The sequence below is a fragment of the Prionailurus bengalensis genome, chromosome B3 (genome assembly GCF_016509475.1).
Source record: "Prionailurus bengalensis isolate Pbe53 chromosome B3, Fcat_Pben_1.1_paternal_pri, whole genome shotgun sequence".
NCBI classification, from domain to species: Eukaryota; Metazoa; Chordata; class Mammalia; order Carnivora; family Felidae; genus Prionailurus; species Prionailurus bengalensis.
In genome coordinates, this window is record NC_057355.1 from 19,883,918 (window position 1) to 19,911,716 (window position 27,799).

At 47.8% G+C, this 27,799-nt stretch overlaps 1 protein-coding gene across 2 annotated transcripts in view; it reads right to left on the reverse strand.

The window, feature by feature from the left end:
- PCSK6 (proprotein convertase subtilisin/kexin type 6) overlaps positions 1-26,763 on the reverse strand; it is a 191,726-nt gene extending 164,963 nt beyond the window's left edge. Inside the window, exon 1 of one of the 2 annotated variants that reach the window (XM_043554811.1) lies at positions 26,453-26,763. In XM_043554811.1, the coding sequence (XP_043410746.1) occupies positions 26,453-26,731 (279 nt within the window). In that variant the 5' untranslated portion in view covers positions 26,732-26,763. The remainder of the gene's footprint in view (positions 1-26,452) is intronic. The other variant, XM_043554810.1, reaches the window with a different exon arrangement.
- Between the last annotated feature and the right edge of the window lie 1,036 nt (positions 26,764-27,799).

The window sequence follows — 27,799 nt, forward strand, 5'->3', positions numbered from 1 at the left end:
TATTAAAGGAGACCTCAATAAACAAATAAACATACCTTATTCATGGATATGAAGACCCCACATCATAAAGATATAACAGATGTATCAAATAGACTTATATATTAAATAAAATTTTAGTCAACAGAGTTTTTGTTGAGTCAACAGTTTTTATTTGTGAAGCTTGTCAAATTGACTCAGTGTTAACATGGAAGAACAAAGGGCCAAGAATAGCCTAGATATGCCTGAAAAAGAGTAATACTTGCTGTACATGATAGGAAGCCTTATTATAAAGCCACTGTACTAAAGTTTGTGAGACATTGTGTCCAAGACAGAAAAATTAAACCCATGGAACAGAAAAGAGAGACAAAACCCATGCAGATACAAACTTGATCTATGATGAAACATGAATGGTGAAAGGAGGGACTTATCACCTGATGAATCCATATGAGAAAAAAATTAAATCCTTACTTTGCATCAAACACAAAAACAAATGTGAGCTAGAATAAGTACTTAAGTGTGACAAAACTAAAACTTTTAGAACATAGGAAAGTGGGCCAGATATCTCTATTTGCCACTCTAAATCTACTTTCCAACTTCCTCTACCTGGCTCTCTGCCCCAGGAATATGGACTACATCAGTGGGTTCCTTTGATCTCTGGCTGTGGATTGGCTTTGGCAATGAAGCACCCTGGGAAGATATCAGAGGGAAGGCGGAGGAGAGTGAAGCTGGCTTATTTACTCCCCTGACACTCCCTACAGGGTTACTTCAGACTGGTTTTGTCTCTCCCCGGAGATCACTGCTCAATACAGTCTCTCCTTCTCTCTCTATTCCTTTGGGTCCAGAGGATGGGAAAAACTTTGCTGTTAATAACACCCGGTGGTTTCTTCAAACTCTGCCCACACCTTTGAAAAGAGTTTATCTACCTATTAACCCTCTTCAAAGTGCCCTAATTTGAGTGTGTCCTACTGATCTTATTGAGACCCTCATTGATAATGTCATTGTTACTGGAAGTGGTCTTAAAATAGATCCTCAAAATTGGATTCTGGGTTTGTCCATATATTACAAGAGCACTGGGATCATCACCTTGCTGAGGGCAAGGGTGTGTGTGTGAATAAAGATAATGCACAGCATGTGGATTATATGCAAATCCAGAGCGTTCATGATTACACATAATGATACATGGGAATGAGGTGCAGGAGTAGGGTGAGGCATGGGGAGAACAGGGAGTGTGGCAACAGCAATTGCAAAGGTGGTAAGGTTAGGTAGATTCTGTGTGTGGCCCTACAGAACATATATAGGGGGGAAAGAGAAGCTAAAAACAATCAACTAAGAACACATATGGAGAACCAGATGGCTCCCATGGCAGCCCCAGGGTGTGATTTTAAGGTTCCGGAGTCAAAAAGCTGTTGAAATGCTCAACAGTCCCAGGTCTCTTACAATGAGGAAAGATGGGGAAGAAGTGGGCCCATCAGGCACAGCTAGACAATGGCTGCAACAGAGAACTCTGACCTCTTTTGTCTGTATAAACAACCTTCCCACCACATGTGAGAGATACCTCTGCAAAAAAAAAAAAAAAAAAAAAAAAAATGGCTGCTACTGGGCCACTGTCTCACAAGCTGGGGCCCTTTTTCCACAGGACCCAGCCCACATCTCTCACTGCCCAAGCCCACAAAATGAGTTGGATCCTAGAAATCCAGCATCAACTTTGGAAGGAGAGGGCTGGTGTGTCCTGCAGGAGCCTGGAAAATGTGGAGTAAATTCGATGAATGTACAGGGAAGGAGGAGGTTATGTAAATAGCCCAGATCTGGCCAAATTTGAGGATGTGGGTGCTTTCCCCACAATCAGATTATTTCATGCGTAACTCAGATATCTAGAAGGTGTTTACCATCTACAAGATTGGCTAGCCGACATCAAGAATGAACAAAAACCAATAGCTGGTAAGGTCAACCTGCTGGAACTTCCTGATCCCTGTGAAGCAATGGCTCTCCAAGCTCCAGCAAGCACTGTATGCCCTGGAGGGCCTCTTAAACCCCCAGAGTTTCTAATGACGTAGGTAGGTAGTAGGGCCCAAGAATTTGCATCTCTAATATGGCCCTAAATGGTGCTGCTGGTGGTGGTCAGGTGGGAATTGGGAGAATGAGAATGTTGGAGGGATTTGCTATGTGAAATCTCCTAAGCTACCCCAACAAACTTGACCAAGAAGTTGAGGATGCCCGGGGAAGGCATAGCAGCATTCCCAAAGAGCTCTGCGGTGGTTGCCCTCTCTAACCTGTGGATAACCAAGGGATGCTCTAATGGTCCTGGGTTCCTTCCCTACTGTCAGTGGGAACCATGGGATCCTAAGAGGTAGAGACCAGTGGCAGGTACAACTGACAGAGGCAAGGAGAATAGGATGCAATGATAAATATAATTGATATGCTTAAGTGAGGAGATAAGATGAAAGTATCTAAAGGGCCCCATTATAATCAGAGAAGGTAGAAAAGCAGGAGTGGGGAACAATTGCAAATAGAAAACATGGCGGAAGGGGTGCCTGAGGGGCTCAGTCGGTTGAGCGTCTGACTTCAGCTCAGGTCATGATCTCACAGTTCATGAGTTCAAGCCTCGCATCAGGCTCACTGCTGTCAGCCCCCACACCAGGCTCTCTGCTGTCAGCGTAGAGCCCACTTTGGATCCTCTGTCTCCCTCTCTCTCTTCCCCTCCCCTGCCACACACTCTCTCTCTCAAAAATGAATAAACACTAAAAAAATCATGGTAGATATTAACTCAATGTTATCAATAATCACTTTAAATGTGAATGTCTAAGTACACCAATTAAAAGAGAATGAAAGAATAGATTTCAAAAAAAAAAACCACAATAGCTTTTGTGCTGTAAAGGGCACCATCAAGAAAGTAGAAAGACAATCCACGGAGTGGGAGAAAATATTTGCAAATCACATAGTTGAAAAGGGACTCGCATCTAAAATATATAATAATAAAAGACAAACCAATTATATATGTGGACAAAAGATCTGAACAGATATTTCACTAAAGAAAAATTATAAAAGGCACATGAAACAAGCACATGAAAAGATGCTCAGCAACATTAGCTATCAGGGAAATGCAAACCCACTAAGATGGCTACAATAAAAAAAGACGTAATAATAAGTGTTCATGAGGATGTGGAGAAATCAGACCCCCATACACCACTGGTGAGATTGTAAAATGGTGGAGCCACTTTGGAAAACAGCCTGGCAGTTTCTCAATAGCTCAAACACTGAATTACCATATGACTCAGCAATTCCACTCCCAGATATAATCCCAGAGGAGTAAATACATACATGAATGTTCATAGCAGCATAATTCATAATAGCCAAAAAGGTGGGAACAACCTCAATGTCCATCAATGGACAAACAAAACATCTATATACTGGTACATCCACGCTGTGGAATGTTATTTGGAAATAAAAAGAGTGAAGTCCTTAGACAAGTTACAAAATGAATGAACCTTGAAGACACACTAAATGGAAGAAGCCAGTCACAAAAAAGACCACCTATTGTATGATTCCATAATATGAAATGTCCAGTATAGGCAAATCTATAGAGACAGAAAGTAGATTAGTAGTTGTCTGGGGCTGGGGGAATGGGGCAGAATGGGGAATGACTGCTAATAGGTCTGGGATTTCTTTCTGGGGTGATGAAATGCTCTAAAATTGATTGTAGTGACGGTTGCACAACTGTGAATATACAAAAAAAAAAAAAACCAAAACAAAAAAACATTGGATTGTATATTTAAAAATTTTTTTAATCTTTATTTTTGTGAGAGAGAGAGAGAGAGAGAGAGAGAGAGAGAGAGAGACAGCAGAGTACGAGTGGGGGAGGAACAGAGAGAGAGGAAGACACAGAATCCGAAGCAGTCTCCAGGCTCCAAGCTGTCAGCACAGAGCCCGATGTGGGGCTCGAACTCGTGGACGGCAAGATCATGACCTGAGCCGAAGTCAGGTGCTAAACTACCCAGGTGCCCCTGGATTGTATATTTTAAATAGGGAAATCATATGGCATGTGAATTACAACTTAATAAAACTAGTATAAAAAAGAGGAAAGATAGATAAAGGTTAACTCTCCTATTTAATCAGAAGACACCTATACAAATTTTTTTAAAAATTCACAAACTGGAAAATGCTATTTCCATACTTGTAACTGACAAAGGGTTGGTATTCATAATATATAAACACAGTCATCCCAATTCTAGGCAAGTACCCAAGAGAAACTCTGGTATATGTGCCCCAGAGGTCATGTACAAGATTATTCTTAGCAACAACATTCTTAATAAAAATGACACACATTCATTGCCAGAAGAATGGACAGATACATTGTGACTTGTTGGCCAACACTATTGTACAGCAGTGAAAATAAATGAACCAAAGTTAAACAGGGTGGCTACACTGTGGCTGAGTCTTAGAAACATGACGTTAAGTGAGCAAAAAAGCAAGTCCCAGGCCACATGCACACATACATCAATTTTATAGAGCTCAAAAACAAAACTGAGCAATACATCATCTAAGTGTATCTATAACACCTGCGATCCATGCTCCATTTGGACAGGGGAGCAGGACAGGTGGTGGCAGGGTGGTATTAATTAAACAACAGGCCATTAGACTGAGGTGGCTCTAATTCCTTAGCAGCCAATATAAGCAAGCCAAGACCTAAGCCTGTAAATGCCTCAAGGCAAAGAAATCAAAACCCAAGGACAGCCAATCACAAACAGCCAACAAGGCTTTCCCAAACAAGGCAACCACTTAAGCTACAGCCAATCAAATAATTTCCTTGCTTTACCTGGGTACCTTCTTCTCTCTTGCTCCTGTCAGCAGGGCACTCCTAACCACTTCCGGTTTGATGCTGCCCGATTCAAATAGACTTGTGCTCAAATAAATTCTTAAAAATTTTAATATGCCTCCATTAATCTTTTAACAGTGGTTAAGGCAGAAGAGAAATATATAGGTAATACTGATGGTTGTCTAGTTTCTGCACAGGGTGGTGGCTTCACAAGGGCTATTATTGTGCTTTTTATAACTGACACATATGGGAACTATTTTATATGTGTCAAATAACATGCTTCAAAGACAACGAAGGAGAAATAACGTGTGTCGTCAGCTCCGGTTCTGCCATTCCTAACCTGAGTAACTCCGTAAATTCCATGTGCCTCAGTTTCCTCATCTGTCACTAGGGACAGAGAGTCAGGGAGAGATACCTACTTTGTGGGGTGGCTGTAAGGAGGAAATGAGAGTTTCTAGCCTTTACCATCCTTTTCACCGTCACTATCATCATCATAATCATTATACCTATCATCGTCATCCTCACCATTCTCATTGCCATCATTCTCCTCCTCCTCCTCCTTTTCCTCCTCACTGTTTTCTGTTGCGAAATGGAAGTGATCTCTCACTGCCCGGTCCTACAGTGTCACTTGCATCACATTCTGCTGGTATATGGTTATTGGTGCAGGCATCTCCCTTGCTAGAGAGCAGGGGATGGGACTAGCTGGCCTGTCTTGGTCTCCTCTGCATTTCCTGCAGCAGCCAGGTCAGGGCCTGCCCCTCACAGAATTGCTGCTTAAGCTGAGCCACATTAAGAGGCAATGACTCTCTTGCAATAACACAAAGCTCTCTCTTCTCCCTCTCCTTCCTGATCATCCATAAGATAGTGGAAGCATACTACAGTCAGTGTGATGTGTGGTTGGCTGATGCTACCTCTATTTTCAACAATTTCTCTGCTGCCCACCTCTTCTATAGAGGTTGTAGAATCTAAAATCCTGATATCTCAGACTGCCTTGAAGCTAGCATAGCCACAGACATAGGTCTGCCCCATGAAATGTCACCTTTCTGGGGGAGGTGACCCTTCCTGAATAAAAAGGTAGAAAGGCCTTTTCTACCTTTTGACCCCCAGCCTTGCCTGGAACTTGAACATGAAGCCTGAAGGTGCATCAACCACCATGCTGTATGGTCACAAGGGCAGAGACCTCCTGCTGAGTGTGGTGGAGTAGCCAAAGACATCACCAGGCACAGCACCAACCCTGGAGGACCCATTTCCAGACCTGCTGTGTGAAAGAACTGACCCTGGCCACCACCTTCTGGTTTTGCATCTGAATGCATTCCTTTCTACCATCTGACAATGCTTTGAAATTGATGGCACAGGGTGTATTATTCCCCAGCAGAATGCATGCAAAGTATCCACTCTCAGAGGAGGGAAGGGGGGCTTTTAGATTACTGATTAAATTAGATTGTAGCAATCTGACCATTCCAAATTTCAGTTCTCACATCCAAAGGCAGGCTGTGACTCCAAGACTCCCTAAGTACCCAGCCTTCCACAGGTCCACCAAAATCCAATATGGAACCAACCCAGGCAAAATGTTAGGGAGAGGGCTGTAGGGGGTTCTTATAAATGTGGGCAGGTGGCCACAGTATGGATGGTGTTAGACATCCACACGGGGGTGCCTACACAGAGTGTCTGTCATGCAGGAAGGCCCACTTCCCGTCTGCCCTAATAATGATTGACCCCTTTAGTTACACAGAGGCTTAAGTCTACACTGTGATACAACAGCCAGATGAGAACACTATTTGGGTAATGATCATTACATTCATACTTTACAGATGAATATACGACTTGACATCCAGAGACATTAAGGGACTCGCCAACCGTTGAACAATTTGTATACAAAAGCATTGGAATTAGAATCCGCCCCTTCTAATTCTTAAGTCTGTATTTTTGCCACTGGCTCTGTCTGCAGGAGGTACCAGGTCAAAATAGCCCTATAAAATGAAAAACATGCATGTCTTCGTACATCATGGGGAAATTTGGCTATGATGGGGGGAGTAACAGAAGAAAAAACAATCCATCTCCTGCCTTCCTGTTTCCAGAGTCCCATTATGACTCTGGCTCATTTAATTAGGAGAGTCAGTGTTCTGTGCAATCCATCCTGAGTGATGCCCAGACTAAGTAAAGTTTGGAAAAAGCATAAAAATCCAGCATCTCCAGGCACACAGCTCTCCTTTGGGAATGAATGTGGACATGTGTCAGCTGTAATTAATAGGCAAATGCACATTGTAGAGAGCTGCTCCAGGCTCTATCTGGCCACGTTCGGGCAATAGACTACTCCTTCATAAGCTTTACGTGGCTCCCAGATGCCCACATAGGCTAACCGACATGCAAAGTTGCACTTAATCCAAAGTTTTATTTTATGTATCCTCAAGAGAGGATCATGAATTAATTCCAAGCAAGAGGGCTCTCTTTTGCAACAGTGGTGGTGGGCACAAGCCCAGCTGAGCTTGCCAGGGAGGTGGAAGAGCTGAGGAGGGCACCTTGCGCGTGCTGCCAGCCGCAGTGGCTACGGGCCAGGCACCTCGCTGGGAGCCCAGGAGCACGCTCTGCAGCCCGGGATCTCCTGGTTTGTAAGCCATGGTTCATTGCTTCTTTCTTGGCCTGGCTTAACTTCTGCCCTTTCCATCTTAAACTTTTCACATCAGTGAATCTTCTCCCGCAAAAAAAGATGAGAGGTAAAACAAACACCCTATCTGCAATCTTCTCCACGTCCCACCTTCGACTAGCTCTGATTTCCTACTTTAAAAATAGACAGTGCTTTCCTAGTCTGTCTCCAATGCCTGACATTGAAAGGACGTGTTATTTCCCTCCCTTTTGGTATTAATAACCACCACGATGATAATATTATTAGCATTAATATGCACTGAGTGTCTGCTTCGGGCCTGGAGCTGTTCCAAGCATTTGATTGTTGGAGGTGCTGATAACTTCCATTTTGCAGTAGAAAGAGCTGAGGCACAGAGAAGTTCAGTTACTGGCACCTTCTTTCATGCCTTGATGCACTCAATTTTCATCTTGGAAGGTAGTTCTGTTGCTCTCTCTTTTGCATGTGTGTTTTTAAACTCCTTACTTTAAGGAATCCTCATTCATTCATCAATGCATTCATTTGAAAGTGCTTGTTTGAGTCCAGCCTTTTTTTTTCTCTCTCTCTCTTTTAAGTAGGCTTTCTTTTTTTTTTTTTTTTTTTTATTTATTTTTCTGAAATTTATTGACAAATTGGTTTCCATACAACACCCAGTGCTCATCCCAAAAGGTGCCCTCCTCAATACCCATCACCCACCCTCTCCTCCCTCCCACCCCCCATCAACCCTCAGTTTGTTCTCAGTTTTTAACAGTCTCTTATGCTTTGGCTCTCTCCCATTCTAACCTCTTTTTTTTTTTTTAAGTAGGCTTTCTGCCCAGTGCGGAGCTTGAACTCCTGCCTTTCTAATGTAAGTGGCTATTTACTTAGTGTCTTGTCCCATTAATGTGTTGTCACAGGAATCAAAAATCTCTCTTTATAGGCAGGAAGACACAGTACTGGCTGCCGGAACAAAGCAGGCAAATGATGTCTATTTACATATTTTATCATATTTAATACATTTTATTTTGCCAACTCTTCTTAACGCATATTAAGTATTTAATTAGTTTGATTTCCTTTTACAACAGTGACATTTTATTTATTTGTCTCTATAATGTAATTAGTGTAATCTCTGTCTCTGTTTTCCCCTGCAGTCAGTGTAACACTTTCTCCTTTTCATTATGAAATATTTTATGTTTCCTTCCAAGTTCTCTCCTAACCAAGTCCTTATTTTAATTCACTTTCCCTGTACAGTGTGCTCGAAGACGATTTTATTTCAGAAAAATGTCTTATCTTCCTCTCAGTCCTAAGACTCTCTTCTTATTTTGCCATTGTTCCCTATTTTAGCTTAACGTCCTTTTATTTCTATTATGTGTTACGTGTTCCAAGTTTTATATCCCCCTGGCATTCATTTTAATAGAATTAGGAGAATCTATAAATAAAAGCAGCTTCTTAGAATAATGCTTTCATTCTTTTCCTCTCTCCCTACCCCCAACTTCTCACACATGCCCTAAATTTACCAGCAGACCAGGAGCTTCGTCTCCCAGGCAGGGTTTCTCCCACAGGAACTCTGATGGCCATTGTCTCTGCTGCAGGTGGTCTGGGACAGCCCCCAGGTGACACAGGGGTAAGACTCCAGCTTAGGACACCCACCCATGAGGACTCTGTACGGAATGGGTGCTATTCCTGCCCTCCCATTCGGCAACATAAGAGGGGCTGAAAATTCGACATAAAGTCAATAATTCAAATCCTGGAACTAGAAAACCACTGCCGAGCAAGAAGAGAAGATAATTAGCAGGCAAGCAACCCAGACTACCAGGGCTGTGCCAGGGGTATCTGCTGCAGGCTTATCTTTCCTCTGCAGGAAGGTCCTTAAACTGCGGGACTCCACTCATTTACATTTGCTGGGCTGCTTCTCCCCAGGGCTGAATCTTTCTGTCCCTGGAAAACTAACAGGTTAGGGGTTCAGGGAGCCATAGTACTCCTTTCAGATGCTAGTGTGACCAGAACATACCTTACAAAAGCATTTACTGCCCCCCCCACCAAGTCAGAGTTTATGGGGATTTCTTGGATGGCATCATTTGCCCCATTATATCTCTAGGTTTTTAATCTTCACCTCCAAACACAAACTTATAAGTATGTCTCTAAGGGCAGTGGATTTCTCCCAAATCTCTCCTATCTCCACCACTACCCTCAGAACCTTTTTCTTCTAACATTTTATTATGCAATTTTTCAAACATACAGCAGAGTTGAAAGAACTATACAGCAGACACCCACATAGCCACCACCTTGATTCTACCATTAACATAATTACTGCAATTACTCTATCACATTTCTCTTCATCTATCCATGTCTCTCTAGCCATCTGTCCATCTGTCTTATTTCTGGTGCATTCCAAAGTAAATTGCAGGCAGTATCAATATACTCTCTCCCAAAATGCTTCAACATACACATCATTACAGAGAGTTCAATATTTGCTTATGGATTTCTTCCTTTGAAGTAAAGTTGACATATGATGAGATGAACAAATGTTCATTATATATTCGTTGAGTTTTGATAAATGTAGATACCTATGTGATCCAAAGCCCTATCAGGAGACACAACATAGCCACCACCCCCAGAATGTTTCCCCATGTGCCTTCCCAGTCCATCACTCCTATAGATTAGTTTTTATTCTGCTACAACTTGGTTTTACCTGTTCTAGAACTTCCTGTAAATGGAATCTGACAGCTTTTTGTGCAAGGCTTCTTTTACTCCATATTATGTCTATGAGTTTGTCCCTGCTGTTAGGCATTAATGGTTGTTTGTTCTTCACTGCTGAGTAAAGAGGGCCCATTGTATGAGTATGTCACATTTATTTACCCATTCTCCTACTGATGGACCTAAAGAACTTAAAAAATTATGATAAACACAGAACGCCTGGTGGCTCAGTTAAACATCTGACTCTTGATTTTGGCTCAGGTCATGATCTCATGATTTGCAGGATCGAGCCCCACGTCTGGCTCTGTGCTGTCAGCATGGAACCTGCTTGGGATTCTCTCTCCCTCTCTCTCTGCTCCTCCCTGGCGTGTGCTCTCTCTCTCTCTCTCTCTCTCTCTCTCTCTCTCTCTCTCTCTCTCAAAATAAATAAATAAATAAATATTTTAAAAAATTATGATAAACATGCTGAATGTTTCAGGGAACTTTGTAATCCTCTCTGGGGGGAAAAAACCAAACAGATGCAGCACTTACGATTACAGAAAAACCAACAGGGCAATAGACAAACTGGGGACATGTTTGGGTCAATGCAAGTACTTGTTGGTTTGATTATCTAATCCAAGCACCATGACCTTCCAGGGAAGCCACAGCACTGGCTCCTCCTGGCCACAGGAAGGCCTGGTCATAGCAGTCAACCCTTTGTCTTCTGCTATGGAAGGCTCATGCAGAAATCAAACTGGGCTCAACACTAAGGAACCTCCCCAGAAGACCTCAGGACACAGGAACACCATTTGAAATGGACTGGGAAGGTTCAGCCAGATGTCTGTTCCTATCCAGCTGCATCTATCATCCTGTGATCTTTTAGCCTCATTTTTGTGCCCACAGTACATGCAGAAACACAGCCCTGCCTTGAGACTTGCGATTCAATTCCTGCAGCCTGACCACACAATTCAAATAAGATGTGGATGACTAGGGGAGAAAAGTGGCAGAAAGTGCACAAACATGTTTCCTCGGGCATGGGGGTCAGGGGGGAATCTCTTGATGGCAGCAGCTGGTCACTGGGAGACCCCCCTGAGGAGGTCAGCATGCAGGAGCAACCAGGGAGGAGGCTGGGTGGCTGCCTGTCAGGAAGACGAGGCCAGGCTGGCACAGCCCTCAGCACAGACCAAGTACAAAGCACTGTAAGTGACTAGCTGCAGGAAAGGAACCAATTGTTGGAAAGAAAAACCAACTTTCAGTCACCCAAACCAATTGGCTTGAAGATAGGATTTTCTGTCATTTTATGCAGCCATTGAATTTCTGACATAAGGGAAAAACAGAAACCAGTCCAGTGCTCTTTGTGAGTGACTACCAAAATGGAAAGTAGAGGGGTTCTCCCAGTTAGGTTTTGGATAGGTACTTACTTAGAATAGGAATGCTGTTAAGACACAGATCATCACACAGGGCGCCTTGGTGGCTCAGTCGGTTACGTGTCCGACTCGGTTTGGGCTCAGGTCATGAACTCACGGTTCGTGAGTTCGAGCCCCGCATCGGGTTCTGCACTGACAGTGCACAGCCTGTTTGGGATTCTCACTCTCCCTCTCTCTCTGCCCCTCCCCACTCACCCTCTCTGTCTCTCTCTCAAAAATAAACTTATAAAAACAAAACAAAAGACGTGGCTCATCATGATGTGGGGTGGTCAGTCCCGCCCCCCGACATGAGCCTTACAAAGATGGTCTTCTGGACTTTGCTAAGTCTCTACCTCTGGGGTTTTGTTTGGATTTGAAGACTATTTAGCGTGAGAAGGAATCAATTTGGTTTTACAACGTTCCCGGTGTGGTCAGATATCAGAGGAAGGTAGAACACCACGGTCCTTATAAAAGCAAACCCCACCCCCACCTGGCCCTGCAAAAATAATCCTAGAAAGTCCTAACGAGTTCGTTTTGTACAAGAACACGAAACTGCGGGAACAGAAAACATTCATTCCCAGAAATGGGCTTTTGCATCCTGTGCTCCAACGAAGGGTGTGGGGGTCTTGAATTGGCAAAGCCGTGGTACATAAACTTGTTTAAGCCCCTGAAATCTTGTCCGTGGCTAATAGTGTCATATTCCTGCAAATGAGAAATTAAAAGACGTTTGTCAAAAGACTGTTAATGAGCTCAGTCATGAACAGTTACTTTGATAGCCGGCTAGAAAGGTTTCTTTTTCTTTTTACAGAAATTAGCTTTGTCAAGAGGAACACAAATAAGGGGTTTTTTGTTTGTTTGCTCAAGTCTAAGAAAATAGCGGAAGATCAAGATGTGTGTTAGACGGCGCGCAATGGTGGCCAGAAGGGGACTTATTTTTCCGTGTTAAAAGTCTGTCCTCTGACAGACACACCTAAATAAACTCCGGCTGGAACAAGGAGGCACAGATCCAGGTACGTGGGGTCTAACAACCGCGAAACCGCACGCCTCTGCTGTGACCCTCCTAGAGGACACGTGGAAGGCTAAAACTGGCGCCGAGGCACACATCGCTGGATGCGAAGCCAGCCCGACGCATCTTGCAACTCGGTATCTTGCGCAGCGCCAGGCTTCGAGCCAGCCCCCAGATGAATTCCTGTCTCCTCTACTGACATCAGGGTGTTTGCTGAGCTCTTGCTATGCCAAAAATGGTCTGTCTCCTTATCCATACTGTGCTGGTTACTGTTCCCTCTCTGCCTTGCCCCGTGCCCCTCCAACAACCCTACCTGGACCACACTTCCGGAGGGTCTGGCCAGTGGGCGGGGCCAGAAGGAGGCTGCCTCCTCTGCAGCTCCTCCTCCTCTCCCTCTCTGCTGACCTGAGTTCTCCCTGGGTCCCTTTAGCTCAAGGCCAGGAGCAGATCTCCCACCACTGCTGGTCTTCAGATGCCTCAATACCTTTTGGTGGTTCCCTTATCCCCACTCACGCCTCTATAAATAGCCCCCATGAGAGTCTCTACCTGAGCCAACAGGGTGAGTTGTTTCCCAGTGGGATGCAGATTGATGCACTCACTCAGGATCCACCTGCAGAAACACCACTCCCACTTCTTGTTTCTCTCTCTCTGAAAATCCGGTGGGCCCTTCGAGGTCTGGGTCAAAGCCTTCCCTGAACTTCCCAGGTGAAAAGCAGCCCCACTCCCGTCTCTTATCCTAAAGCATCTGGCTTCCATTAATTTCACTATATTAATTTCAGTATTCCTCACTTATGTTCCCGTCTGCTGTAGGTAAGGACCCCGATTGTTCATCACTGAATTATACCCAGTGACGAGCCCAAAGCCTTGCAGACAGATGGGACCGCAGGTTTAACTTCAGAAAACAAGCAAGCAAACACACCCTGTGAACAGTGTTCAAAGAGAAGTGACAGATGGGAGAAATATCTGTAATATAGTTGCAAACAAGAGATTAATATCCACAATATAGAGACAGCACCTACAAATCATTAAGATAGAAGAAAAATAGCCCAATTGAAAAACGGGCAAAGAATGCAAATAAGCAATTCAGAGAATTAAAATGACTAATAACTTTATGAAAAGGCATTTCACTCTAACAGTAATCAGAAAAAAAAAAGCAAATTAAAACAACCACGAGATCTCATTTTCACCTGTAAGAACTGGCAAATACTGCGGCAACTGCTATCTCCACCCAAGGTTGGTGAGGGCCCATCAGACACTTCTGGGGGGTGTCAATTGGTACCACCTGCCCGGAGAGCCACCTGCCGATCCCTAGTATCATATAACATGCATATATACTTTGCCTCATCTTGACTCAAATCTTAACTCTGACATGTATATGCTGTGTATCCATGGCCAAGTTATTCAACCTCTCTGTGCCTTGGTTTCCTCCTGTAAAATGAGGATAATAATAACACCTACTTCACAGAGTTTCTAAGATTAAATGAGTCAATACCAGGAAAACACGTGGAAAATTACCTGGCACACGAGGGCCAGAGGGGTGTCTGTGATCATTATTATTATAACTACAGTTTTTGCAATTGTGTACAGTACAGAAATTCTCATACACGTACACAGAGAGGCATCCATAAGGATGATAACCACAACGCTGTCTATAATACCAAAAAAAATCAAAAACAAAACTGTAGGCAAATCAATGAACATTAGTATAGGTAAATGATGTAATAAAATGTCACATCCATAAAATAACTTAAAACCATTTCACATAACAGAGTAGATCTTTATGCACTAGAGTGGAAAGCTTTCCAGGATACATAGTTAGGCTTCAGAAAAGCAAGGTGCAAAAAAACATGTTTAGCATGATCCCATTTATATAAAAAATAAAACCTTTTATGTGCATGTACGTTTCTGAGACAGACACTCATACGCTAAAGTGTGATGGTATCTAGGGGAAGAAGGAAATTGGAGATGGGAGGAGGGGGAAGAAGATTTTGGATTTTTGCTCGTTATACATCTGCACGGTTTGAATTCTTTACGATGGAAGAATATTTACATAATACAGATGTAACTTCATAAAATAAGAAAAAATATGCTCAATAAAATCTTTATGAGTTGAAGTGAACAAATGTCATCAAGTCCTGGACCCTCTGCAAGGCCGGTGACACAGGGGAGACACAGGGAACTGTGATGAGCCACTGTGACCAGGGGTGCAAGTCATGTCAGTGGGAGTGAGGCGGTGACGGAACCCCTTCCGCCTCCCTGCACGGTGCTCACCTTCCAGACCAGACTCCCCAACGAGTCGCAAAGAATCCACTGACCTAAAATGTCAGGGGAAAGGTTAAGTAAGTATGGGCCAGCCACTAAATGATACACTGAGGCAGCCCTTAAAAATTACACATAGAGTAGTTCTAGGCTTAGGAGGTATGGGGTGCAAAACTGTACACTCTATTTGTATAAGACATACACCCATGTGTGAGTGTGTGTGTGCATACATATATGCATATGTACATACTTATATATAAATATACGTATGCACATACTCACATGTACATGCATGAGTGTGCACACACACAAAGTTGTTTTTTTTTTTTTAATGTTTATTTATTTTGAGGCAGGAGAGGGGCAGAGAGAGAGGGAGAAAGAGAATCCCAAGCAGGTTCTAGGCGGTCAGATGCAGGGCTCCAATCCCACAAACCATGACTTCATGACCTGAGCTGAGATCAAGAGTAGGACACTCATTCGAATGAACTACCCAGGTGCCCCCACCTCCATACACAGTTTAAAAAAAAAAACAATGAAAAGGACATGGTCCAAGACATTAACGGTGATTATCTTTGGGTGGTAGGATTATAAATGATTTTTGGAGTTTTCTTTGTTCTTTTTCATGTGTTTCAAATATTCAATATACATGTGTGTATTCCTCTTACACCAAAAAATTTAAGTAATGACACAATTTTATAACTAGGCTCTCCCCTCATTAAGCCCCTTCTCTCCTCGTGGGGTTCCAACCTTCTTGTCAGAGATCTGGCTCCATGGTGTTCCACTCTCCTCCTGGGGTGGGAAACACACAGGTCCCTGGGAGCCTTGGGGGGGGGGGGGAGCGGTGTCCAAGGAAAGCTCCCTGCCCTTGGGACTCTTGGACTCCAAAGTCAAGGATGCTGCAGGCAGACTTTATGCCTTCAAAGATAAACCTTGGAAGTGAAGCCCCAGGCCAAGACCTGATAAGAAGGGAGGGTCCTACAGTCATCCTCCTTCTGGATAGGACTACATAGTCACCTTCCTAAGTGTCCCTTCTTCCTCAAGCTTCCATCTGCCTGGACTGTACCCCTCTACCTTACCAGTTAGAGGACCCCAACTCAAGCTCCATGGCCAGTCCAGCTGCCACCAGCTCTCTGCAACCTTTCCTAACATGGACCGTCTGTGAGTGAGGTCTGGAATCAAAGTGGTCCAAGTTGAAAGCCTTGCTCTGAAATTTACTAAGCTATAGTAAGTCACTCAAATACCCAGAGCCTCAGTTTGATCATCTGTGTAACAGGGTCACTCCTAGGGTTCTTGGGTAATGATCAGAGCAGTGCTTCTTAATCAGTGGGGACAATAATGTCAGTGACTCAAATGCCCCCTCTAATGCAACACAGTCACCAGGTATGTCTGGGAGGTGGTGTGGGGGCAGTGAGTGGGACAAGGGCCTGAAGAAACAGAAATGAACAAAGATGAGGACAAGATGCTCTCACACAATGTCTGTGTGTGTGGTGGACGGCAGGGGTCTAGCTGAGGCCCTCTGTGGAGCTCTGAGAGCACAGTGCTCAGGCCTGCCAGGCAGCAGACAGGTCAGGAAACACCACTTTGGCTAATTCTGAAGAGCAGCCTTGGCCAGGCAGAACATACAGTGAATGGGCACCGGGGTTAAAATAATAGCAACCAATAGCAGGTGCAAAAGAAAGAAAAAGTATAGGGAAAGTTTCCAGAATGGCAAAGGGGTGGCTGGAAAACAGCAAAAGGGAAGGGCTCTGGGTTGAGGCCAGAACAAGAGAGAGGGATAGTTCGCTCCCCAAGAGCCAAAGGAGTGAGGCTTTGCTGCACAAGAGCATTGGCCAGGTTCAAAGCAGAGAAAGGACGGCATGAGGATTTTGGTCCTGAAGCACTGTCCAGTCAGCAGTGTGGGAACTGGCCTGGAAGGGGGCAGGGAGAACAGCGAGGCAGTAACTCAGGTATTACCAGAGAGAGTGTGAGCATCCCGGGAGCAAGGGAGAAGCCAGGAGGCAGAGTGGACAGGCCGTGGCCAGTGGATGTGGACATGAGGGAAATCCAGAGCAAAGTCCCGGCTTCCAGCGTGGAGAACAGGGCATGAGACAGGGCTAGCAAAGGAACAGCTTTGCCTTCTCCTAGCCAGGGACAACTGCATGCAGGCCCTTACATGGCAAGCGGGTGGCCCTGCCTGCCTCTCTGCCACCTCCCCAGACTGTGTCCACCCTGGAGAGTCTGACAAGGTCACCGGAGTAGACTCGGGCCCCCCATGGGCAAGAAGGAGGTGCTGGTTGAATGAACACAGGAGGTCATCTCTGAGAGTTATCCTCACAAGTTTTTGAAACAAAGGGGAGAGCCTCTGGAAATCAAGGACCCTTCCAGAAACCCGCCTGCCAACACTAATCCACCCCTGTGGCAAATGCAGTCTGGCTCATCATCCAGAGCTTCAAGAGTCTGATCCATTGGGCTGTTTCTTCCCACTGAGAAGTCGGATTCACCCAACAAGGACTCCGGAAATGACTGGATGTCAGCCAGTGACAGGAGTGTAAAGGCCCCAAGGAGGGGTAGGAAGCTGAAGCCAATGGCCACTTTCTGACCCCGATTCCGCAAGCAGGTCATATGCGGCAGGGTGGCAACACACATCGGGCCAGAGGCTGTGGGGCCCCGCGGAGCATCGCTGCTTTGCACCCAAGCAACCAAGGGGGAGACAATGAGACTGTTTCTTCCTCTCAGCGGTGCCACTGTCTTGACACTAAGGGCATTGATGGGCTGGTTACCATGGGAACCTGAGCTGCCGATCCCATCCCATGGAGCATGAGGCTCCCTTCCAACAGTTGATGGCTATTCATCCCTGTTCTCCGCAGCACTGGACAGAGGGCCTTGTGCCTGCCACCGGGTCTTCAAAATCCTCCAACAGTACAGGCTCAAGGACATCAGGAAGAGCTGGGATTTGATGGGATGAGAGGGCCCATAGGGTCTGAAGCACCATGGTGGTCTCCAGGGCGGGGCACTGCTGGCCCTTGCGCCCTGTGTAGCTGACCTCACCTAGCAGCAAACTAGGGCATCATGGGGTCATCCCCATGCAGGAACACAGGCACAAACCCCGGAGGGGCCCGTCTGCCAGGTGGCTCCAAAAAACAAGGGATTAAAATTCAAAAAGTAGGGGTGGAGACGGTTCAGCCAACAGATATGGTGATGTACGAGTGTCACCTGCTCCTTCACAAACGCTCACATCCTCCCCCCTAACCAAGAGGTTCTGGTCAGGCAGAGGCTACATCTCTTACCTCTGAGGGCCCAGCACCAGTGAGAGCACACAGCAAACACAGAATAAGTGAGGGCATGTCCTCTGGCCACCCTGGAGTGGCCCCTCCACGATCAGAGAAATGGCAGGATTGGAACTGATCTTCAAGAGCAGCCAGAGGACCAACTACGGATTGACTTACCCAGGAAGCCCAGAGCCTGGTGGCAGAAATGAACAAGCCAATAGGCAATGTCGGGGTGATGGGGGCTGGGGAGCCTAGGAGGGCTGGGGAAATCAGGGCAGGCCTGCAGGTGTCTGGGAAGGACAAGAGGCTAGCCAGGGGGTGGGAAGGGCATCCCAGGGAGAAAGAATAGCATAAGGGAACCTGAAGGGAAGCAAGAGCGTGAAGTGGTTCAGGAGAGTTGGGGCCAGGGCAGAAGGAGGCCCAGTAGCAGGATGGACAGGTGAGAGGTGATAGAGGCCCCCCGGCCTATGCTGGGCAACAGCAGCAGGAAAGCAGGGGGACCTGAGAGCCATCCAGGAGACCCAAGAGACAGGCTGAGTTACAAACCAGACGGGAGGCATGGAAGCAGGGGGAGGCGGCGGTGACTTCCGGTCCTCGAGCTCAGGCACCGGGTTTGCCAATCCTTTCTGGAGACAGGGACCACACAGAGAGGAGAAGGTTTACAGTGAGGGATGATTCCTCCATTCATAGTGTGCAGAGTTTGAGCAACTGAGTGTAGCATCCATCCTCAAAGGACCAAAAAGGATTGGGGCATACTTTTCCCTCCCAAATAGAGAGATGTAAGTTTCAATACCAATGACAAGGAGCCAGCACCAAGTGTTCTGGATGGAACAGTGATGACATGCAGCACTGTGTGTGCATGTGCATGTGAGCCAGGTGGAAAGAAGGAGAAACAGTGGCCAGTGGGGTCCACATAGGCTCTTTGTCAATGGCAGCAGTGAGCTGATGGCTTTCTGGCCCGATGGCTTACCTGTATCTGAGAAACAGGTCAAGGTCAGTCAGCCAAAGGTGATGACAGTGGAAGGCAGGTCAGAGTGTATGGGTTTAGACCCTGGCCTGTCAGTCACCAGTTTGTGACCTGCACAAGTCAGAACTGAACTGGGCCTGAGCGCTCCTCATGATTAAACAGGCCTGGTGGCACCTCTTTGCAGGGGTGGCACGAGGGCTCCATGAGTGGGAGCACCTGCAGAAGAGACATTCATTGGCTAGACACAAGCATGTGCCAGGGCTTCTGGTCAATGCCAAGGCCAAGCCACAATCCAAAGGCCAGAAGGGAGAAAGGCAGCCCTCCACTGCAGGGCCCTGGAAGGAGAGGGAGATGCATCAGCCCTTTTGGCCCGGGCTGTGGAGGCTCAGAGGAACTGCAACTTAGAGGCAAAAATCTGTGCAAAGGCTCAAGACCCAAAAGGGCCCAGGGTGTTCTGCAGTGTGTGAATGGTCCTGCAGGGGCCTGGGGTCACCCAAAGCCCAAGGCCAGGCAGAGGCCTCAGACAGGTGCTTCGGGCTCTCCACCCCGTCCACAGCTCTGTTGCTCACTTGCGCTGTTGGTTTCTGCCTCAAGAGACCCAAACTCTTCCAGGGGACCGTTCGGCTGAGCATCCACTCTGGCCTGATTCAGAGTCTCCTCCTGGCCACCTGGCTCCACGCACAGCCACTCAGCTTCAGTCATCTCTCTCCACCACAGTTCCTGTGACTTATGAGGGCAGTCTATTCAAATAAAACCCTGTCCACTTAACACTGTTACCATCTGAAGAAAGATGTCAAACGGAGGGTATGACACCATATGATACCACGAGCTTCACAATCCCAATCTTATCTCTCTCTCCACCCTCACCCCACCACATCACACCCAGAACCTCTCCATTTCTACTCCCAGGCCAGCCTGCATGCATGGCTCTTGGCTCAGAGTATTAACACAAGACAGCCTCAGACTGAAAATCAAAACCAGATAACTAGGTCACAGGTGACTGCTATTCTGAGCCTCCCCTTGTCCCCCTCAAGCCCCCAACACTCTGCTCGGAACAAATACTGGCCCATTATTCTAACACCTGGCTAAAGCTTCAGCTTTTTTTTTTTTTTTTTTTTTTGATTGTAAGAACAAGCTGTCTGCAGCATGACAATTTTCCTCTGCTGACAAGTGAATTAAGCAGACCCACCTGAAATTCTGGGCCAGGTATGTCCCGAGCTGTAGCTATTTTAAGCAAAACTATTTAAGGCAAGTTCAAAATCATTTAAGGCTCTTAGATCTTTTAGGGGCCCTGGCAGCCAGCCTGCCTTTTTATGTTCAGACTCAGAACCAACAAATTAGCTCAATACCCCAGGCAAAGCAAAAAATGCAAGGGAAAGTATGGTATCGAAGCACCACCTTTAAGATAAATATCACTTCCAAAAGCTGCAGGTGCTGAAATGTTGTGATTTGGTTGGTGAGAATATCTTGTTGCCATCCCTTTCACATGCACAACCTGTCTTTTCCTGGAGTCATTGGGGTCAAAGGTTACAATGTATATAGGTTAGAGTGAGGGCCATGTGGGCCACCAAATGGTTTGAAAGACAAGGAAGCAGAGGAGGGGAACCTGGGTGGCTCAGTCAGTTAAGCATCCAACTTCAGCTTAGGTCATGACCTCATGGTTCATGAGTTCAAGCCCTGTGTTGGGCTCTGTGTTGACAGCTCAGTGCCTGGACCCTGCTTCGGATTCTGGGTCTCCCTCTGCCCCTCCCCAGCTCATGCTTTGACTCTGTCTCTCAAAAAAAATGAATAAACATTACAAAATTAAAAAAATAAAGAAACAGAGGGGGTAGAAGAGAGAGGGTGATGGCTGAGAGCAGGGTTCTAGGGCTCTGGGTCTGGCTCTGCCCAAATAGCCTGGTGATCTGAGCTAGGCATTCTGGTTCTCTAGGTCACCAATTGCTTGACAAGCAGACTGGCCCAGCTCAGGAGGCCTAAATAGGGGCTTCTTCCTCCACCTGTGTGTCCACAGACAGTCTTCAGACAATCCAGGAACACCACGATGTGTGCATGTGAGGTGCATTTTTCTTTTCTTTCCCCCCCCCCTTTAACATTTCATGTGTATTGACATATATGTGTGTACGTGTGTGTGCGTAAGTGTATATATGTACGTGCATGTATACGTGCATGTCTGCACCCACATGTACACATCACCATATATAAATTTTGATACAAAGAAAAGCACAAAAGCCCAAATTTATATGTTATATATACACACAAGTATGCCCCTATATCTGTATATTATGAATTATAACACTGCAGATAAAGTTTGACATTCCTCTCTCAGTTTCTCCCCTCTCCCTCCCTTCTACTATTAACCTGAACTTGATGTGGATGCTTCCTACATGTGTATGCATTCACAAATAATACAGAATTACTTAGTGTGTTTTTTAAAGTTTACATAAATACTACTACACTGTGCACTGGCAATGTGCCTTTTCACATGTAGAGATTTATCTCTGTAGATACTTATCTGATTAATTCCTTTCTTATCTTTTTTCTTTGAGAGAGAGAGAGTGTGTGTGTGAGTGGGGGAGAGGGGCAGAGCGAAAGGGAGAGAGAGAGAGAAAGAAAGAGAGAGAGAGAGAATCCTGAGCAAGCTCCATACTCAGCGTGAAGCCCAACTCGGGGCTTGGTCCCACAACCCTGCGTTCATGACCTGAGCCAAAATCAAGGGTCAGACGCTAAGCCAACTGAGGCACCCAGGTGTCCCTGGTTAGTTCCTTTCTAGCTATTGTATAATATTCCATCATGTGACCATTTTGATGGTCTCCTACTGACGGATATTTAGGACGTGTTTCCTTTCATTTAAAAAATGTTTCTGTGACCTTCCTCTGCAAGGCTCCTTGTGCACTTGCGTAAGGTCTTCTCTCCAGTAGAAGCCTAGATATGGACCTGCTGATGCAATTCTACCTCATTGTCAAGGGCCAAATTGCTCTCCATAGTAGTTATACCGATTTCCACTTCGACCAGCAGCCTCGGGAAGTTCCGTGGCTCCACATCCTTGTCAACACTTGATACTAACACTTTTCCACATCGGCCGATCTGACGGTGTGAAGTGCTATGTTGTCACTGCCTCGTGTTGCACTGTCCTCATAACTCCCAGGAGGCCCAGCAGCTTTCCTCGTGTTCATTGGCCGTTTGGGCTTCCTCTTCATTGAATTCCCTATTCATACATTTCTCCATTTCTCTACGTGGCATTTATCTGTTACTTATTGATTTATATCTTTTTAAATAATCTTGGCACCAACCTGTGTGCTATATGTTATAAATATGTTTTCTAGTCTACTATGTACTTTTAAACTCTGTTGTGATGTGTTTGTTACACAGAACTTTTCATGGATCAATCTCTTCCTTTATTTGTTCTTTTTCTGTCTTAAGAAATCCTTTCCTGGGGCACCTGGGTGGCTCAGTCGGTTGGGCGTCCGACTTCGGCTCAGGTCATGATCTCGCAGTCCGTGAGTTCGAGCCCCGCGTTGGGCTCTGTGCTGACAGCTCAGAGCCTGGAGCCTGTTTCAGATTCTGTGTCTCCCTCTCTCTCTGACCTTCCCCCATTCATGCTCTGTCTCTCTCTGTCTCAAAAAAATGAATAAATGTTAAAAAAAAATTAAAAAAAAAAGAAATCCTTTCCTGTCCTAATGTCATAAAAGTATTCCACTCTGTTTATTTCTACTGGAATTTACTACTGTGTAGTGCAAGGTGAGGTAAGGATCTGAAGCGCCATTGACTGAAATGCCCACCCTTCCCCATCCATTTGTAACTCTTCCACTCGCACGTACATGTTCCCATACGTGCCCGGGTTTGAGTTGATCCCATTGATGGATGGGACCATCCCTGGGCCAATGTCAAACCATCCTTATGGGAAGTTCCACTCCTTGGCACAGCACACTCCCTTCCTTTTTCTCCCTTCTCAGAGTCGTCTCAGGGATTCTGGGAACTTACTCTTCCATGTGAATTTTAGCATTCAGTTGTATGACTTCATATCCCATATAAAACCCTGTTGGCACTTCAACTAAATTACACTGAATTTATAGATTAATCAGGGGAGGGGGCATGTGATAATCAGTCCTCCCATCCATGAACATGGCTCATCCCTTCATTATTCAGACCTTTCTTTCAAAACATCTTTCCAATATTTTATAATTTTCTGCCTGTTTCACATTTTTTCAAAAATTTATTCCTAGGTTTCTAACAGCTTTTATGCTACAGTGTTTTATCATTTCTTTTATCTTCTCAGATGTTGCTGTTGGATAGATAGCTACCGGTGACGAAGCACCCTGTTCAATTCTATAACTAATTCTAATAGTCTCTAGATTCTCTTGGATTATCCATGTAGTTACTTATACCACCTGTCAATAATGACATTTGACTCTTCCAAATCTCTCTTTCTTCCTTCTTTTCTTTCTTTCTTTTCTTTTCTTTCTTTCTTTCTTTCTTTTTTTTATTTTTTTTTATTTTAAAAAAAAAATTTTTTTTTTCAACGTTTATTTATTTTTGGGACAGAGAGAGACAGAGCATGAACGGGGGAGGGGCAGAGAGAGAGGGAGACACAGAATCAGAAACAGGCTCCAGGCTCTGAGCCATCAGCCCAGAGCCCGACGCGGGGCTTGAACTCCCGGACCGCGAGATCGTGACCTGGCTGAGGTCGGACGCTTAACCGACTGCGCCACCCAGGCGCCCCTCTTTCTTTCTTTCTTTCAACATTGTGGTGCATTATCTGGGACGGAAGGGTAAAAAAAGAGGCTAGTTTGGTTCCTGCTGATGTATATTTTTCAATGGAGAAGATCCAAAGCCTTTATCAGTCTGAAAGGCATCAATCTCTCTCTCTCTCTCTCTCTCTCTCTCTCTCTCTCAATTACTTTTGCACCACTTAAAATACATGGAATCAGGTTATCAGTTGCATAAAAGAGAGTAAAACAATCAAGCCAGGAGTTAGAGCATCACAAAGACCCATGAGCACAGCAGGGCTGTGAGTCAGGGCAGGTAGGAGGCATAACACTAGTTGCCCATTAAGGGTTTGGGGAAAGGGTCTCACACAAAGGACACAGACCAGAGAATGCAGCAGGAGACAAAGAGCAGGGAGCAAAGCTATCAGAGGTGACACACACTGTGTGGACCCAAACGGCTTCCATCCCTTGTTTTCCCTCAGTTTACTTATCCATAAATCAAACCTAATAATATCTACATCTTATTTATGAGTCACAAATTCTCCCGGCTGAAAAAGGCAAATAAGGTTTTTAAAAGAGTTCTTAGTGAATAGGTAGATGTTGGAATGCTCCAGGCCTTTTCCACATTAGCAGTTCACTTGGGGGAGGGAGAAAAGCTGGTTTTGGAATAAAGAGTAATAGGCTCTCCTTGAGTAAACACACACACATACACACACACACACACACACACAGCCTCTGAGACTGCCCGGATCCCCAACCAACTAATCCCTCCATTTGCGAATGACACCCTGCCTCCCAAGCTGAGCGAAGGCACCACGGCAGTCTACCCTGGCTGCATTGGACAGAACTGGAGGGTCCTTGAGAGACTCCCCAGAAGGTCCCAGGTCGGGGCAGGTAAGTACCTGGAGGAACCTCCCCCGTGGGTAAAATGACAACAGCACACTGCGTATGAGACTCAGTTCAGTGAGTCTGACAGAAGTTGTTTCAAAGCCCTGGCATTTTTTATTGTGGGGGACAGGAACTGTGAGGGGGAGGCACTGTGTGTGCCTCTCATTGCCATGTCCAGGAGCTTCACGGCTCAACGTCAGTTCCCCTCTGCTCCTTTAATTATAGGAGCCAGAAACCCAGGCACTTTGTAATTTACCGTGCAGTTTGAGAGTCACTTTGAGCTGAAGACAAATTGCCAGGCCACCTGGGCAGAGCAGCGAAGTGTAGCAGGAGCCGGGGGGCCCTAGCAACCAACGGGGATGGTGCCCTGAGCAACACCTTCTTCAGGCTGGACCATCAGCTGGGGAGATTTAGGAACCACAGGTAGAAATGAAGCCAGTGCTACCCAAAGGCAACATCTTCCATCACAGGGTGTTTGAAGAGACCTGAGCAAACTGTATAAAAGATACACAAAAAGATACGTGGCATTCTTTCAGACACACTCTGATCTGCCGCCTGAAGTACAGAGCAAGCTGCAGAAATTGACTTTTCCAGAAGGCCACACATCTCACATTAGCAGCTTCTGTGCGGGACTTAGGATGCAGAAGAAATGTCATTTACATTGGGGCCACACCACACTTTGCTGGCTTCTGTCACGGATAATGATGAAACTAAATTTAACACTGCCTGGCACTAGGGTTTGAGTTATGAGCTGGCGCTTCCCTGTCGCTTCGCTTCATCCCTCTAAGTGTGGAGTTTGTAGGAGATTTGTTAACTGCACGGAGAGGTCCCCTGGTGGGACCGCACACTTCAGTCTGTTGCCCCTCCACGGGCCACAAATCAATCCCTTGCCCCGCTGCCATTCTGTAGGGTTGGCGGAGTGGGGGGAAGGGGGGGGAGGGACCTGCCTCAGCCTCCTTTGGGGTTATGCCACCTTCGTGCCCAGGGCTTGTCCTCTCTTGCTAGTTGACAGTGATAGCGATGGCCCAGGCCATGGGAGGGCTCTGGGCTCACTGACCAGGGTTAGGGCCCGGCCTGGGGTTTTGCTGCCCGACAACACTGATCTTCCCAACAAATGCAGCCAGTACAAACTGCCACCGTCCCTACAGTTGAAGATGGGATGGGAAAGTGACTCGCCTAAGGTCATACAGCTAGTGTGGAGAGCAGCCCTGAGAACAGCGACAGAAGCTCAGAATCAAAGCCAACTCCCCGGTGCCGGTGCCGGAAGGGGTCTTAAACGCAGGACCCCTGCCTCCAGCCCACCGCGCGGGTGCAGGGGTCCTGAGCTGCCTGCAAAGCCTCTGACGGCTGCTTCCAGGCTCCGGGCTGCCCTCCCTCCTGGAGCCGCGGACACCGAGTCAGCACGGGTCCCCGAGCCTCTGGGCCACGCGCGTGTCACCACCGAGCCGCGGGGCCGCCCCGGCGCGCTCAGGGTCCGGAGCCCCGCGCCGCCCCCCGTCGAGGACAGCGGGTCCGGTGTGGCGGAGCGGGGATCCGAGGCCAGGGAGAGCTTGGTGGGCACTGAGGACAGCGCCCGCGGGCAGAGCGCGGCGCCCGAGACCGGCTCCCTCTCCCGCTCCGCCGGGCAGGTGCCCGCGCCGGGCCGCCGGGCCGGCGGAACTGCCCGCGGCGCTCCAGGCCCGAGTGGGCGCCCTGGGGCCACCCGATGGGTCCCGCCGAGCGTCCCGCGTCCCCAGTCGACTCCCCGCCGGGCGCCGCGGCCGACCCCCGACCGCAAGGGCCGAGCCGATCGGGACCCCTGCCCGCGCGCGGCCGCCGCGCCGCGGGCCGGAAGGAGGCGCCCCCTCGCGCCGTGCCCACCGGCGGCCGGGAAAGTTTTGGGCGCGCGGGGCCGGCCGCACTCACCTGGCCCAAGTTGAGGTAGCCGTGCGCCGCGGCCACGCGGTCCGCCGCGGCCGGGCCGCCCAGCACTTGCACTGCCCAGTGGTTGGTGTAGACGGGGCGCGGCGGCGGTGGCGGCGCGGAGCAGGCGGCGGGCAGCGCGAGCAGCAGCAGCCAGCGCCAGGGGCGCGGCGCGAGCGGCCGGAGCCCGGGCCCGCCGGCGCCCCCCGCGTCCACGGCGTCCACGGCGGCGGCCCGGGGAGGCGGCCGGGGCCCGGGCGCAGGCGGCGCGCGCGGAGGCATGGCAGCGGCAGGCTCGCGCGGCGCCCGAGCGGCGAGTGCGCCGGGGGGTGGGGTGCCGCCTTTTAAAGCCGCTCCGCGCCGGGGAAGCGCCGCCGCCGCCGCTGCGGGCGGGAGCGAGGGAGGAGGAGGCGGCCGCGGCGCGTTCCCGCCCGCGCGGCCCGGTGGCGCCCCTGGGCCCGCGCTCCAGCAGCCCGCACCGGGACCAGCGCGAGCCGGGGGATGGGGGGAGGGGGGCACCGGGCGGTGCGGGCGGGCGGCGGGGGAGGCCCGAGACGCCCTCCACTGGGGAACTTCTCGCAGACTTTTAGGGCTCTCGGGACACAGGCCCAGGGCGGCCCCGAGCGGCGGCCCTGTCCGCCCCCCGCACGTTTTACCAGGAGCCCCGAGAGGCTCCCCCCCCCCCCCCCCCCCGCCTGGGGCAGCTCAGGTGAGTCCAGACCGGGGACCTCAGGCCCGAGCCCTCCCACCCGTCGGGCAGCCTGGAGGCCTCACCCACCGGGTCGAGTTTAATCTCATTGAAGGGTGGCCTTGCTCATCTCAGTGTGAGATGGTGGGTTTGCAAGGGCTCTGGGTTCTAAAGGAAAGAAGCCCCAAGGAAAGACAGGGTCGTGGCCCGGTGGAGAACGAGGCCTGATTGGAGAGGCACGTTAAGTGGGGCCAAGACGGCTGACAGATTAGCCGGACTCAAGGAGTGCACAGCAGAAACCCCGAGGCGCAGCCGACCCTGGAGAAGCAGGTGGTACAGGTGAATCCCCAAGCTGTCTGCTTCGTTTTCTGTGTGATTCTTGGGCACGTCGCTGTCCCTGCTGAGCGCAGGGCTCCACCTGTAAATGGGGATGACAACAGTATCCACCCCATAGGGCTGTTTTGAGGATGACATGAGCTCTTGCGGGGCGATAAGCTGTCCATAAACGTTTGTTTTTATGAGCCCAGGGCCTGCCACATGGTAGGTGTTCACTCGTGTAGACTCTTAAAAGCTCCCGGTGAGCTGGTACCAGTCAGTGGGAAAGTGAGTTGAATCATCCTTGCCCCTGCTGCCTGGAGCAGCCTAGAATGCAGCAGGTAATT